We start from the raw sequence: 13,142 nt of genomic DNA, 5'->3' as shown, positions 1-13,142 counted from the left end.
CAGTGTTTTCTTTGAGGATTTTGATAGATGAGTACAGAGATGGTCGGAAGGAGCTGAATTGTGGCCACCAAAACTGTGGTTTTGTATGTGAAAGTCTGGAGTGGCAGAGAAGTGTTTTCAAGTGGCGCAGGGCATGTATGAGGACTGTAAGAAAGTGGTGAGGTGTGCTGTTGGTGTGACGGAGGAGTTCAAATTGGAGTTGGGACAGCATCAGGGGTCAGCTCTGAGCCCCTTCTTGTTCACTATGGTAATGGAAAGGATGACAGAGGAGATTAGACAGGAATCTCCATGTACTATGATGTTTGCAGATGAAATTGTTATCTGTAATGAGAGCAGGGAACAGGTGGGGGAGAAAATAGAGGTGCCCTGGAAAGTAGGGGAATGAAGGTTAGCCGTAGCAAGACGGAGTATCTCTTTGTAAAAGAGAGTGACCCAAGTGGAAGAGGCTACAGGGAGAAGTGACAAAAGAAGGTGGAGGATTTTAAGTATTTAGGCTCAACAGTCCGGAGCATCGGAGAGGATGGAAAAGAAGTGAAGACGCGTGTGCAAGCAAGCTGGAATGGGTGGAGTAAAGTGTCAGGTGTGTTGTGTGATAGAAGGGTTTCAGTTAAATTAAAAGGGAAAGTTCATAAAACTGTGGTGAGACCAACGATGTTGTTTGGAGAAAGCCCCACTGAGGAAAAGACAAGAGGCAGAGCTGGAGGTGACAGAGATGAAGATACTGAAGTTCTCTTATGAAGTGACCAGGATGGATAGGATCAGGAACGAGCATATCAGAAGGACAGCGCATGTTAGAGGATTTGGCGATAAAGTTAAATAGGCCAGACTGAGATGGCTCTGGCATGTCCAGAGGAGAGATAGTGAGTATAATGGCAAAAGGATGTTGAATTTTCAAGATGACTAACAAAGAGGTGGTTTATTGATGTAGTTAAAGAGGACATGAAGGCGGTTGGTTTGACAACAGAGGATGCAGAGGACAGGGTTAGATGGAGACTGAGATGGGAACAAAACACACACATACACGGTACGTCATTAAAACATAGATTTCCACCACCATCGTATCTAAAAGAGTTAGAGGGTATTCTAACTGAAGAATGGCTTAAAATGTCTTTGGAAACAGTTCACATGTTGTATGAATCAATACCTCAGAGAATTGAGGCTGTAATTGCCACAAAAGGTGAAAAGGTACTTTTGAATAACGAAAGTGGAGTACACACAGCCACCTAAGGATTTGTGGTCATAAACATGGAGCAGGTTCATCAATTGTGACATATGAGAGAGGAAATAACAGTTCAACACACAACGGCAGTATAACTGTTTAGGTTAATCTTTTAGGAGCATCCGAGTATGAAAGCTTTGCTATGTTTGATAGGAAGGGATGCTCAAATTTGGCCCGAATGTTGGTATGTGTGTACGTTGCCTAACTTGAAAGGCGCGTAGGCGAGTCCCGTGCAAGCGGGAAATGATGGAACACTTTCAAAGTATTCCACCCACGAGTAAAAATAAAACTGCTGGGATTTTTTTTTCTTGGTTATTACAGAATTTGCAGCAAAATACTCTTGAGGGAACACGTGTGCGTTCACATCAACAAATTCTATTCAGCTAAAATTGATGAACAGTCATACAAATGGTTAGTAACTTAGTACCAAATATTAGTATGAGGGTTTGTTTTTTTTTGTTGAATCCTCTTGCAGATTTTCCAAAACCAGTTGCTGCAGTAAATAGCTAAACTCCAACAATTACCGTGAACTCGGTATCATCAAAGTCAATTATTATCATTTGAATGACTAAATAAGGCAGCATGGTGGCTGAGTGGTTAGCACGTCTGCCTCACAGAGATCAAGGGTTCAATCCCGGGCTTTGGCCTTCCTGTGTGGAGTTTGCATGTTCTCCCCGTGCCTGCGTGGGTTTCCTCCGGGAACTCCGGTTTCCTCCCACATCCCAAAAACATGCATGGTAGGCTGATTAAACACTCTAAATTGTCCGTAGGTATGAGTGTGTGCATGAATGGTTTTATGTCTCCTTGTACCCTGCGATTGGCTGGCAACCACTTCAGGGTGTCCCCTGCCTACTGCCCGTAGTCAGCTGGGTTAGGCTCCAGCACCTCCGCGACCCTCGTGAGGAAGAAGCGGCATGGAAAATGAATGTATGAATGACTACATAACAAGATGGGAGTAGTGAATGGAGTCTAACAAACTCCAAGAGCCTCCAACAAGTACTTCTATCCGGTTCAATAAATCACATTAAATGAATCAGAGCTTTCTTTATTTTTCAAATTTTACATTTTATTTTACGTACAGTGGGGAGAACAAGTATTTGATACACTCACAATGGGAAAACCCATTGGCAGTGTATCAAATACTTGTTCTCCCCACTGTAAATGGCAAGCCATTTGAGCATGTAGTCGAACCACAGTTGAGCTCCCAAACAGAATTTCTTTCTAATGATGGCGTATTTTCTTGACAAAATGTTAGCTTTTATTTGTAAAAGTAGGAATAGGCTAATAAACGCGTTGAAATGATTTTAAATCTTTGATGTTTTAGCTCAGTGACTCATAACTGGTCCGCGCGGCTCCTGTGTGAAACGAAGTGAACGATGTATTTTGGCTTATTGGGCTAATTGCACATTTAGAAATAATACGACCTACCCATTTCTGGTTTTGCAGAAAATGACAGGTGTGTATTCATGATAGGTTTAGAGTAAACAGAGGAGTATGGCCTTTTAAAAAAAGGCCCGATCTTTTTTTCAAAACGGTCTTGTTTTTCCCTCTGGCAACTGTCTGTGTTGAGAAAGTATTTGTATAATGTAAACATGATACAAGTCATACATATGTGCTTTTTATGGAAAATAATTCCATTATTTTTGTTTTGATGATAATAAGCTGTGGCTGTGTGTTTAGTCTCACCTAACAGACTGCATTATATTTTGATTTAATCAGAATATTTATAATATTTAATATTTTTTGGTTTATTTATTTTTATTTATTTTAACTTAACATTGTACTCATGTTCCAATTTGCTGATATTTTTTGAAAAATAATAGTTCTAACAAATTCGTGATTTGCATAATAAATTCTTTGAGTCACTCTTTGTCACATGGTCATCTTGTAAATCTTCTAAATCAAATAAATAATCTAAATTGTCTATTTCCTTTTAATTAATTAATTAATCAATCAAAATGCATGACATACAGTGGTATGAAAAAATATCTGAACCTTTTGGAATTTCTCACATTTCTATATATAATCACCATCAAATGTAATCTGATCTTTGTCAAAATCACACAGATCAAAATACAGTGTCTGCTTTAATTAAAACCACCCAAAGATTGATAGGTTTTCATATTTTAATGAGGATAGCATGCAAGCAGTGACAGATGGGGGAAAAATAAGTACGTGAACTCTCTGCCTAAAGAGACTTAAAGAGCAATTGAAACCAACTTTTACCAAACAATTTAAGTCAAGGGTGTGCCCAATAACTGATGAGTGGTTTAAAAATGCCCTGCTCACTATAAAACACACACCTGGTAAGAATTGTCTTAATGAGAAGCATTGTTTCATGTGCATTATGGCTCGGTCAAATGAGCTGTCTGAAGACCTGCCATCAAGGATTGTTGATTTGTATAAAGCTGGGAACGGATACAAAATCATCTCTAAAAGTGTGGATGTTCCTCAATCATCAGTCAGAGAAGTTGTCTACAAATGGAAAGAGTTTGGCACTGTATCTTCTCTCCCAAGGAGTGGCCGTCCACCAAAGATGACGCCAAGAGTTCCATGCAGGATGCTCAGAGAGGTTAAAAAGAACCCTGGAGTGTCTGTTAAAGACTTACAGAAATCACTGCCACAGTCCAATATCTCTGTGCACACATCACCTCAATGTAAAACTATGATCCAAAACACAGAAGTAAATCAACTTCAGAATGGTTTCAGAGGAACAAAATACACGTTCTGGAGTGGCCAAGTCAAAGTCGAGACTTGAAACCCATTGAGATGCTGTGGCATGACCTAAAAACAGCTATTCATACTAGACATCCCAAGAATCTGACTGAACTACAGCAGTTTTGTACAGAAGAATCGGCCAAGATTAGTCCTGATTGATGTGCCAGACCGATCTGCAGCTACAGGAAGCGTCTGGTTGAAGTTGTTGCTGCCAAATGGGGAGCCACAAAATATTAAATGTGATGGTTCACTTACTTATCCCCTCCCTTCTGTCACTGCTTGCATACTACCCTCATTAAAATATGAAAAGCTATAAAATGGTGGGTGGTTTTAGTTAAAGCAGAAACAGTTTTTTCATCTGTGTGAGTTTGACAAAGATCAGATCACATTTGATGGTGATTTTATGCAGAAATTCCAAAAGGTTCTGATACTTTTTCACTGTAACTGAACATGGCTTTTGATAATAGCTTAGACACATCCTGAAATTTAGCACATTTTAGCATTATTTGTTGAACGAACCATGTGGGTCTTTTTTTTTTTCTTGATTGTTTGTTTTTGAAGGTTTTTGATGATCTCATTCCATTGTTATACTACTGCTAAATTAGTTTTCAATTTACTAGTTATGGTCCATGAAATGAAAAGAATGTTGAATGCGGTTTCACCACTGGCATTAAAATTAAAGGCATTTCCCTACCCGTTTACTTAACAAAGCTATCTTGACTTTTAAACTTCAAAAGAAAACGCTTAATAAACGAGCCTAACTCGTTTAATTAGCTTCATCTCGCCAGGAAATGACTACCGATAGTAGTGCAATTGAGGACTTATGAGCTGGATGAGAAGGGGAGGAGGAGCGCGTATTGACACTGACGAGACCGGCAGTCGGTGCAGTAGAGGCGGCCATTGATTGGAGAAGCTCCCGCAGAGAAGAACCGGTGCTCTGCAGCGAGGCAAAAAGGACGCGGAGAAAGAAAAGAAAAAGGAAATCAGGTCAGCTAATTTACAATTTGGTCTTTTCGGGGACGATTTTTGTTTGTTTGTGTTGGGGAAAAAAAGTTTATTTTTGCGACCGAACCGAGCGGAGCTTTCATAGTGGACTGAACCGTTCACTCGCTTAGTTGGGAGATGCGTCCACTGGGACACGGGGTTGGTGGGTGGTGATGATGGCTTCTTAGGGGGGTGCGGTTAAAGAACGCACCAGCGGCAGCCAGTCAGGTGCTCCTGAACCACACTTTGAATGTGACTTTGACATGCAAACACCAGGCAGAGACCTAAACCATCACGCTGGTCATAGTTATTTAGGTAAGTTTGCGTGTTTTTATTTTTATTTTTTACGGTTTCCAAAAGGGATATGATTCAAATCGTAATTTTATGTGAAGTTGTTGCTCAACCCTGTTTTTTCTGACAGTATTATCCTGATAGCCATGTTGGTCATGAGTCATTGCAATGTGGTTATATTATATACTGTCAATTTGCTGAGTCACTCTAGAGTGGTAAAATCATTAATCCAGCAATTTGTTTCAAACCACCAATGCAGAAATGTGCTGTTGCTAAATACAGTATACTACTGTATTTGACAATGCAAGGGTCACCTGTTGAGTGATGGGACTTCAAACTTGAGGGTCTCAATTTAGGATTAGATGTTATTCCAGTGTCTGGTGTGAACAAGCAAACAATATATATATATATTTTTGTTCATTTCATCCTCAATAATGGCGTTGTAGAACACATCTATGACGTTCCATACAGGCAAAATGAACATTTCAGATTATGTTATTGAGGAACTGAGGAGTTGTGTAACAATAAGTTAAAAGTGGTTAGTAATAATATTTAAATTGTGATAAGCTAAAGTTGAGGTTGACAAACTGGAAATAAATTCCTGCACAGCAAATTGTGACGTAAACTGATAAAATCTGACTGATATGCGTGTTTGTACGTTTTGATTTTCAGTACCAAACACAGACATTCATTTTCTATATCCACTGCATGTTTTCTGGGAAGAAAAGTATATAAATAATCAAAAAAATTATAAGAAATCTTCTACATGAAAGGGTTTAGTTGTGTGGCCCCAAAGTGGTAAAATATGGAGTTTAAAAAATACTTTATAGCTTAATACACATTCACAAAAGTCAATTTTCAAAGATTCTTGTCTCTGACATCAACTTCAAATCAGCAAATGTCTGAATATCTATCTGCCTTTAAATTCTTAGGTGTCTGTTCATGGTGTATTTCTCAGGGCAACAGTCTGAATCTCAAAATGTTTCCATAGGCAATGCCGACCCTTCTAACAACAACAAAATGGACACTTTATTTTCACTCTAACAACTCTTATGTGTGGTTTCGAAAATACTATATTGTGTTTTCTATTTGGTTTTTCCTATCAAACCATGTTCATCATGTTAAAGGATAACAATGCAAAGAATACTGGACTGTCTCAGAAAATTAGAATACACAATATTCTAATTTTTTGAGACAGTCCTGTGTATATATACAGGACTGTCTCAGGAAATTAGAATACACAATATTCTAATTTCCTGAGACAGTCAGGAAATTAGAATATTGTGTATTCTAATTTCCTGAGACAGTCCTGTATATATACACAGGACTGTCTCAAAAAATTAGAATATTGTGTATTCTAATTTCCTGAGACAGTCCAGTAAATCATATTTTTATTAGATTGCGAAGTACTCCCTTAAACAAATATCTAAATACGAAGTGCTTCTTAAAAACACACAATAACCCTTTAAACACTTTATATCTGAACACCAGTAATTTAAATATTCACTCAACATGTCATGTATACATTTCAGTACAAATTGCGTTTGTTTTCTTTCAGCGCAAAATGAGAGGCTGGCAATCAATTTGAAGTTGAGGATCTCAGCTCTAAATTTCACTTAACACTGAACAGTCAATTAAGCAAACTTTTCAAGTAAAACAATATTTTCATTCATGTTTTTGAGTTCTGTTCTTCTAGTTCCAAGGGCGTAGATTTGGTCTCAACATTGGTAGGGACGATATGACAGCATAATCTGCATGTACACTTTTCGCTGGGGATGGGACATTAATAAAACCAAACAGATTATTGAATGGGGTTCAGGCATAGGCGGAGTTTTGACTTTTAGGGCAGGGGGGCATGTTGATGTCCCCGAAACGCAGTGTCAACAATAAAATTAAGTTGAAGATGAAACAATGAAGATTGAAAATGAACAATATTTATAATAATAAGTTGAAAATTAGTGGTTTTTGTTTCCCATCATTCTTGATGGCAATTGTAAACGTCTGCTTAGGACAACTATACTTTTCGCCAAGATCGTCATCCATTGCATGTGGTTACCAATGTAGTTACCCCCATCAAAAATTGTATCCCACAGGCGGAGCCACTGCGCTGCTCTGATTTGCTTGATTTTTGTGTTTTGGTGATTTAGTTATCTACCAGGTTTTGAAACATGGCCCATCCATCAAAAAGAAAAACTTTTTTTTTTCTGTCGTATAATGAGACATACGTGCTGAACGTAAAAAAAGGTAAATGTTTTGCTGTTTTACTCGTAGGATGACCTGTAACTGTTATTACTGTAATTCAAGTCCTGTATGGAGTTTTTTCCAGTTTACATTGTCCAAACTATATAACCGTGGTTCTATTCTGGCTTCAGTTAAACAATTAACTGTTTAAGTAGACATAACTCATAACTAATGTGTGTGTGTGTGCGCTCCCGCAGCCAGGGGATACAATTTTTGACAGGGGTAACTACAGTGGCAAGACACCGGTGGTGGCTCTGTTGTACAATTAGCATCTTTAGTTGGGCAAATTGAAATTCCGCTCACCATTTTGACGGTGGTCTCTGGCATTTCATGGTCCACATTTTCAATCCTTGGTTCTTGCGCAGTAGTTGTTGTCGCTTTTGAAAGCTTAGGTTTTAAAAAATTACGTATATCCATCTTGCCTCTTCGGTCCTCGGGTGGTTTGGCTAGGCAAAGCAAATGACCGTCTAAGGTGCTTGTCACATGATCTGTTCGAAAAATAGTTTTGACACAGTATAAAAATATCTTTTTTTTTTGTTCATTTTATTCATTTTTGTTGTTTGTTTTATTGTTTTATAGTTTTATATGCTTTTATAGACAATATTTTACAGGAACATTTTTAATTTTAAAATCATACATAGGAAAGTCAATTACATGCAATGACACTTTTCGGCCACTTTTCTCCCTTAAACTCCGGGTTCAGGGATACATTTTTCACGAATGTGAACCTAATTAATTGATTGGCTGAATGATCAATGCAAAATAAATCTGTATTGACTTAAACTAACTTTCAAGTGTATTGGTTCAGGTGATACAACATTAGATTCAAACCTTTGTTTTAAAAAAACAACTAAAGAAACATTTTGAAGTGCAGGTCCCTTTATTTGAAAAAACGAGGAGCTATCCAAGAATGAGTCCACTTCTGGAGGACAATGAAGCACCTCTAGACCTGAACTAAGTATTATAATATAAAAGTGATTTGGGGAAAAAAAATAATGAAAAAAAAATAATCTCAGTGTGTGCCCCTGAAGTGGACCCGTTTTTTCATTTATTTAAAAAAAAATGTTAATAAAAGGACTTACAGTCTAAAGCAGGGGTCTCAAACCGATTCCACAAAGGGCCGCAGTGGGTCCTGGTCTTTGTTCCAACAGATCCAAAACAGACAGTTCAACCAATGAGGTTTCTGCTAAAGTAAGCAGCACCTGACTGCAATTAACTGATTACACTTGTTAGACACCAGATTGGTGAAAAGGGATTGTTCTCGTTTGGTTGGAATGAAATCCAGTACCCACTGCGGCCCTTTGAGGACCGGTTTGAGACCCCTGGTCTAAAGCCTCCGCGTTGCATTACCATAATGCACATAATGCAAACAATGATCCAAATGAGGGACGGCTAACTTGACTTCGTTGTTCCATGTGGAGGCTGGCCTGACCGCAGTAGTTTTGCAGGTTCGCAAATTCACACAGTTAAATGCTATGCTATATCTGATACAGGTCGGAGTTTCAGTAGCAAAATTAGTGATGTTTACCCCACCTCCACAAACATTGACATCTTTTTACTAGGGCTGTCAAAATTATCGCGTTAACGCGCGGTAATTAATTTTTTAAATTAATCACGTTAAAATATTTGACGTAATTAACGCACATGTCCCGCTCAGACAGTATTCTGCCTTTTGGTAAGTTTCACAGCAAGGCTTTTTGTGCTGCAGCACAACAGCGAACTCTTGTGGTCGCTTTGCGACATGGTTTATTTTTTTTCTTGCCAGTTCATATACGTTGTAATGTTGTGCTTATATGATCCTTGGACAAGATTTGTCCGTAAGTATGGTTGTTGTAAAGAATGTACATATTATGTTAGTAAGCGAAATGTTCTATTTTTTGTATAAGACGCTTTTTGTTTATGTTTAGTGAACCCGTATAGCGTGCTAAGCTAACGTTGTTGCTAATGCAATGCTTGTGTACTTTTTTTGTTGTAGTTTTATGACGGTCTAAAGAGGACAATGGTTTGAGACTATTTTATTAATAAATCAGATGAAAAAGGAAGAAGTCTGATTATTAAGGCGTCGTTCACTAGCTGTCTAGCTTTGGAAAAAGTAGACTCTTTGGAGTGAGGACAGCATTGACAGATTTAAATGACAGTAGAGTGAAATGCCCACTACAGTCCTTAAGTACCGTATGTTGAATTTACAGTGGGGAGAACAAGTATTTAATACACTGCCAATGGATTTTCCCATTGGCAGTGTATCAAATACTTGTTCTCCCCACTGTATATATCCATCTTGTGTCTTATCTTTCCATTCCAACAATTTATTTTACAGAATATATATAATTTACAGAAAAATATGGCATATTTTATAGATAGTTTGAATTGCGATTAATTGCGATTAATTACGATTAATTAATTTTTAAGCTGTAATTAACTCGATTAAAAATTTTAATCGTTTGACAGCCCTACTTTTTACATTATTTACAGTGGTTGTGCTGGCTGAAAAAAAACCCCCGAATATTCCTCCTCTTCGAAGGGGTGGAGGAGGGGACATGTTGTCGACATGAATATGTCAGGACTGTGTTTCCCCCACCTCCACAACAATGAAGTATTTTTACATTAATTATAGTGGCTGCTGCTGGCCGGAAAAAAAACTTCTAATATCCCTTTTTGAAGGGGCGGAGGAGGCGGCATGTTGTCGATATGAATCTGTCGGGGATATTTGAGTGTGCATGTGTGTGTGTTTGTGGCGGAGGGGGGGGGGGGGGGGGGTATGTCTAGTCATCATCCAATCACATGCGTTGAGGTAAAAAAATCGACCGGCACATTCAGCAAGTGAAAAGGCATAAATGTAAGTCTGAAAATAATGGAAATAATTCACTTTATAATTGTAGGGTCTATTCTTTCCTTACAACATATGGAAAGACCATCTAAATTACCAATATATCTGAACTTTTTATGTAATGCAAATAAGGTTGCTGAAAAGTTGGTGGGGACAATCTCAGCATCCTGAAAAGTTAGTAGTGTTATGTCCCTACCAACCCGATGCAATCCTACGCCCTTGTCGAGTTCAGTGGATGTTTGCTTGATGCTTGTGTCTCGCTAAATGATTTAAAAAAAAAAAAAAAAAAAAAAATATCAAATGTTTCTGTATTTCAGTTATCAGTTGGGTGTAAAGATAATTATAGTCAAATCCCCAGGAACAGACAGTGTTTGGTTCTGCTTTTGAAGCAGTAGTAGAACCTCTCTATTGTGGCTGTGGTCTTTCCTCCTGGGGCCTTACAGTATGTGAAGGCCCTTTTCATGTTCTAAGAGTATTGTGGCCTGCAGTCATGGTCTGCTGTCTGGTCGTGGTGCAGACAGCTCCCTGAGTTGATGTTTCCTCACATATTTGGTCTGCCCCAGCCTCAGGTCATTAATACTGTATATCAGCTTTTATTCCGTGTGTATGTCTGTGTGTGTCCTTGATTGATTTTGATTTGGTTTCATTGAAAGCAATTTGACAGCATTTTATGTAGTAAAATGTGTGTGTAAAGATTGATTGACTGATTGATTAAAAGAGGTGAGTCATTAATATCGGCCATTTAAAAAAAAAAAAAAAAAAAAAAAAAAAGACGCTATTGCTGAACAATACAATTTGTCATCATTGGGATATTAATTCAAATTTGTATTCATCAGAATGTTCTGACCGCAGTCACATTTTGGAAAATCTAACCTATACACAAAAGTGACCTCCGTGAAGTTGGCCACCCAACAGACGCAAATCAATATTAAAAAAATGATGTCAATCATTTGTGTTACGTTTGTGCTGTAAAAACTTTCGTTTGTGCTGCTATCATTTTTGAGATATTGAGATATTAATTTCAAGTGATGAGGTCACACAGCCCCCCCATTTATTGCAAAACAGACCTGTGTCTCTATGTTGTGTTTGTGCTCGTTTGTGCTGTAAAAATTTTCATTAGTATTGCTATCATTTTATAGATATTGAGATATTAATTTCAAGTGACGTCAATCGCAGCCTCTCCGTCCCGACTGACGGAGTGTAAAATATTTAAAAAAAAAGGTCATCTAGTTTTAGTCGATAAATTTTCTCACCTGTAAAAATAATTCGTTTTAGTTCAAAAATAAAAAAATAAAGGTTTCCAACAATTTCGAATGATTATTGACAGACGAGCGCATACTGTAGTGCTTACAAGTTCAACGCCAACTCCGTGATGATGATAATACACACTCAGTAGGAAAAAGTACATTATTTTAAATTAATTATATCACCTGACCGGCACGAACTGCATATAAAAAAATGGTCTGAGAGTTTAAGAGGACGCTTGCCACGCTAAAATCTATACTAACGCTATGCTAATGATACAAATTACATTTAGTGTGTGATGATCACTCAGCACAGACATTTAAAAGCTAAACCAACATTGCATATTCCTTCTTGCCAAGATAAAAAAATATATATATTTTTACCATGTGTTTTAAAACAAGCAATCCTGGAGTGCAGCCCAGCTTGACACGCTTCCTTCCTAAACACCGGTGAGGGATTTAGGCACTGCTACAATGCAGGCTGACATATTACATGTACAATGTCGCGCATTCTAGGACAGAAACTACATCGCATTTTTGTCTCATTGTCTCATCTGGTATTCGTCTTGTTATGTTTTAGTCTCCCAAGACACATTTTTCGCTGTAATTGTCACGTCATCGCCATGAAAAAAATTGTTCGTCGATGAAAAATTTGTCGTCGTTGACTAAAACAACAATGGATAAAGGCTTCACTTCAAGCTGCAATCCAGCCTCAGTCACGATATTCAACTTTCCTTGTGACCATTTTTCAAAAGCAGTGATCCATTGCAGTTTTAATATCTTTTTCGGAACAGGCAACATATTTGGATTCCTTGTTACATTGTTTTGCATATGAAAATCCCAGAGTCAAACGCACAGTGCATGACAGGGTGTCACATGTATAATGCACAAAAGCAGTCATTTGTAAAGATTTTGGAAATGTTTTTACCTGAAGTAGGTACTTCCAAGCTGCAAACATTTTAGAAAAGTAAGAAACGTGTAAGAGCTGGAGATGGTGCAGTTTAATTACAGTAATCCTATTACATATTGACTATATACCTTTTATTATTTATATTTACAATTTATTTATGTCAAATTATTTATTTATGGACAAACAGAGCCAAGCTGTTTGAGTTGTGTGTGTTTTTTTTTTTTTTTAATATGTTATACTGATAATCGTTCATCAGTTTTTTTTTTTATTATGGGCTCTGTTTACATATGTACATGCTTTTGTGCTATTCATTTCTGTAGAGTTGATTCAAGTTATTGCTGGGAAAGAAAACTTGCTGGAAAATGACAGCTTCAAAGATTGTTTGGTATCAAGAGAAATAAAAAAGATCCCAGAGGGAACAAAGCAAAACTGTTTGAAAATTGTAATTCCATTCATTCATCTAACATCCATCCATATATCCATCATTCATCTTTTATGCCATGTATCCCAGCTGACTGCAGCCAGGAGGCGGGATACACTCTGAACTGGTCGTAAGCCAATGACTAGGCATTAAGACATGTCAGCTTTGGTATTCTATTGTAGTCTTTGTCATTTGTGTGATAGTTGAGGTTGGTGAAATTACTAATAAAGAACAGAAACCCATGCCTGTACATACACAGCTAAAAAAAATCTGAAGAACACTTTTAA

The 13,142-nt window shown here is 37.6% G+C and overlaps 1 protein-coding gene across 4 annotated transcripts in view; it reads left to right on the top strand.

The window, feature by feature from the left end:
* Nucleotides 1–4,830: 4,830 nt before the first annotated feature.
* The window catches only part of pparg (peroxisome proliferator-activated receptor gamma), a 92,337-nt gene continuing 84,025 nt past the window's right edge, over nucleotides 4,831–13,142 (top strand). For 2 of the 4 annotated variants that reach the window (XM_057845114.1, XM_057845113.1), the window contains exon 1: nucleotides 5,015–5,236. In XM_057845114.1, the coding sequence (XP_057701097.1) occupies nucleotides 5,185–5,236 (52 nt within the window). In that variant the 5' untranslated portion in view covers nucleotides 5,015–5,184. Of the gene's footprint in view, nucleotides 4,925–5,014; nucleotides 5,237–13,142 lie in introns of those variants that run through there. The other 2 variants (XM_057845120.1, XM_057845119.1) reach the window with 2 other exon arrangements.

Source organism: Corythoichthys intestinalis, chromosome 9, assembly GCF_030265065.1.
Source record: "Corythoichthys intestinalis isolate RoL2023-P3 chromosome 9, ASM3026506v1, whole genome shotgun sequence".
NCBI lineage: Eukaryota > Metazoa > Chordata > Actinopteri > Syngnathiformes > Syngnathidae > Corythoichthys > Corythoichthys intestinalis.
The sequence above is the reverse complement of the archived record's forward strand: the minus strand, read 5'-3'. Positions and strand labels throughout refer to the sequence as shown.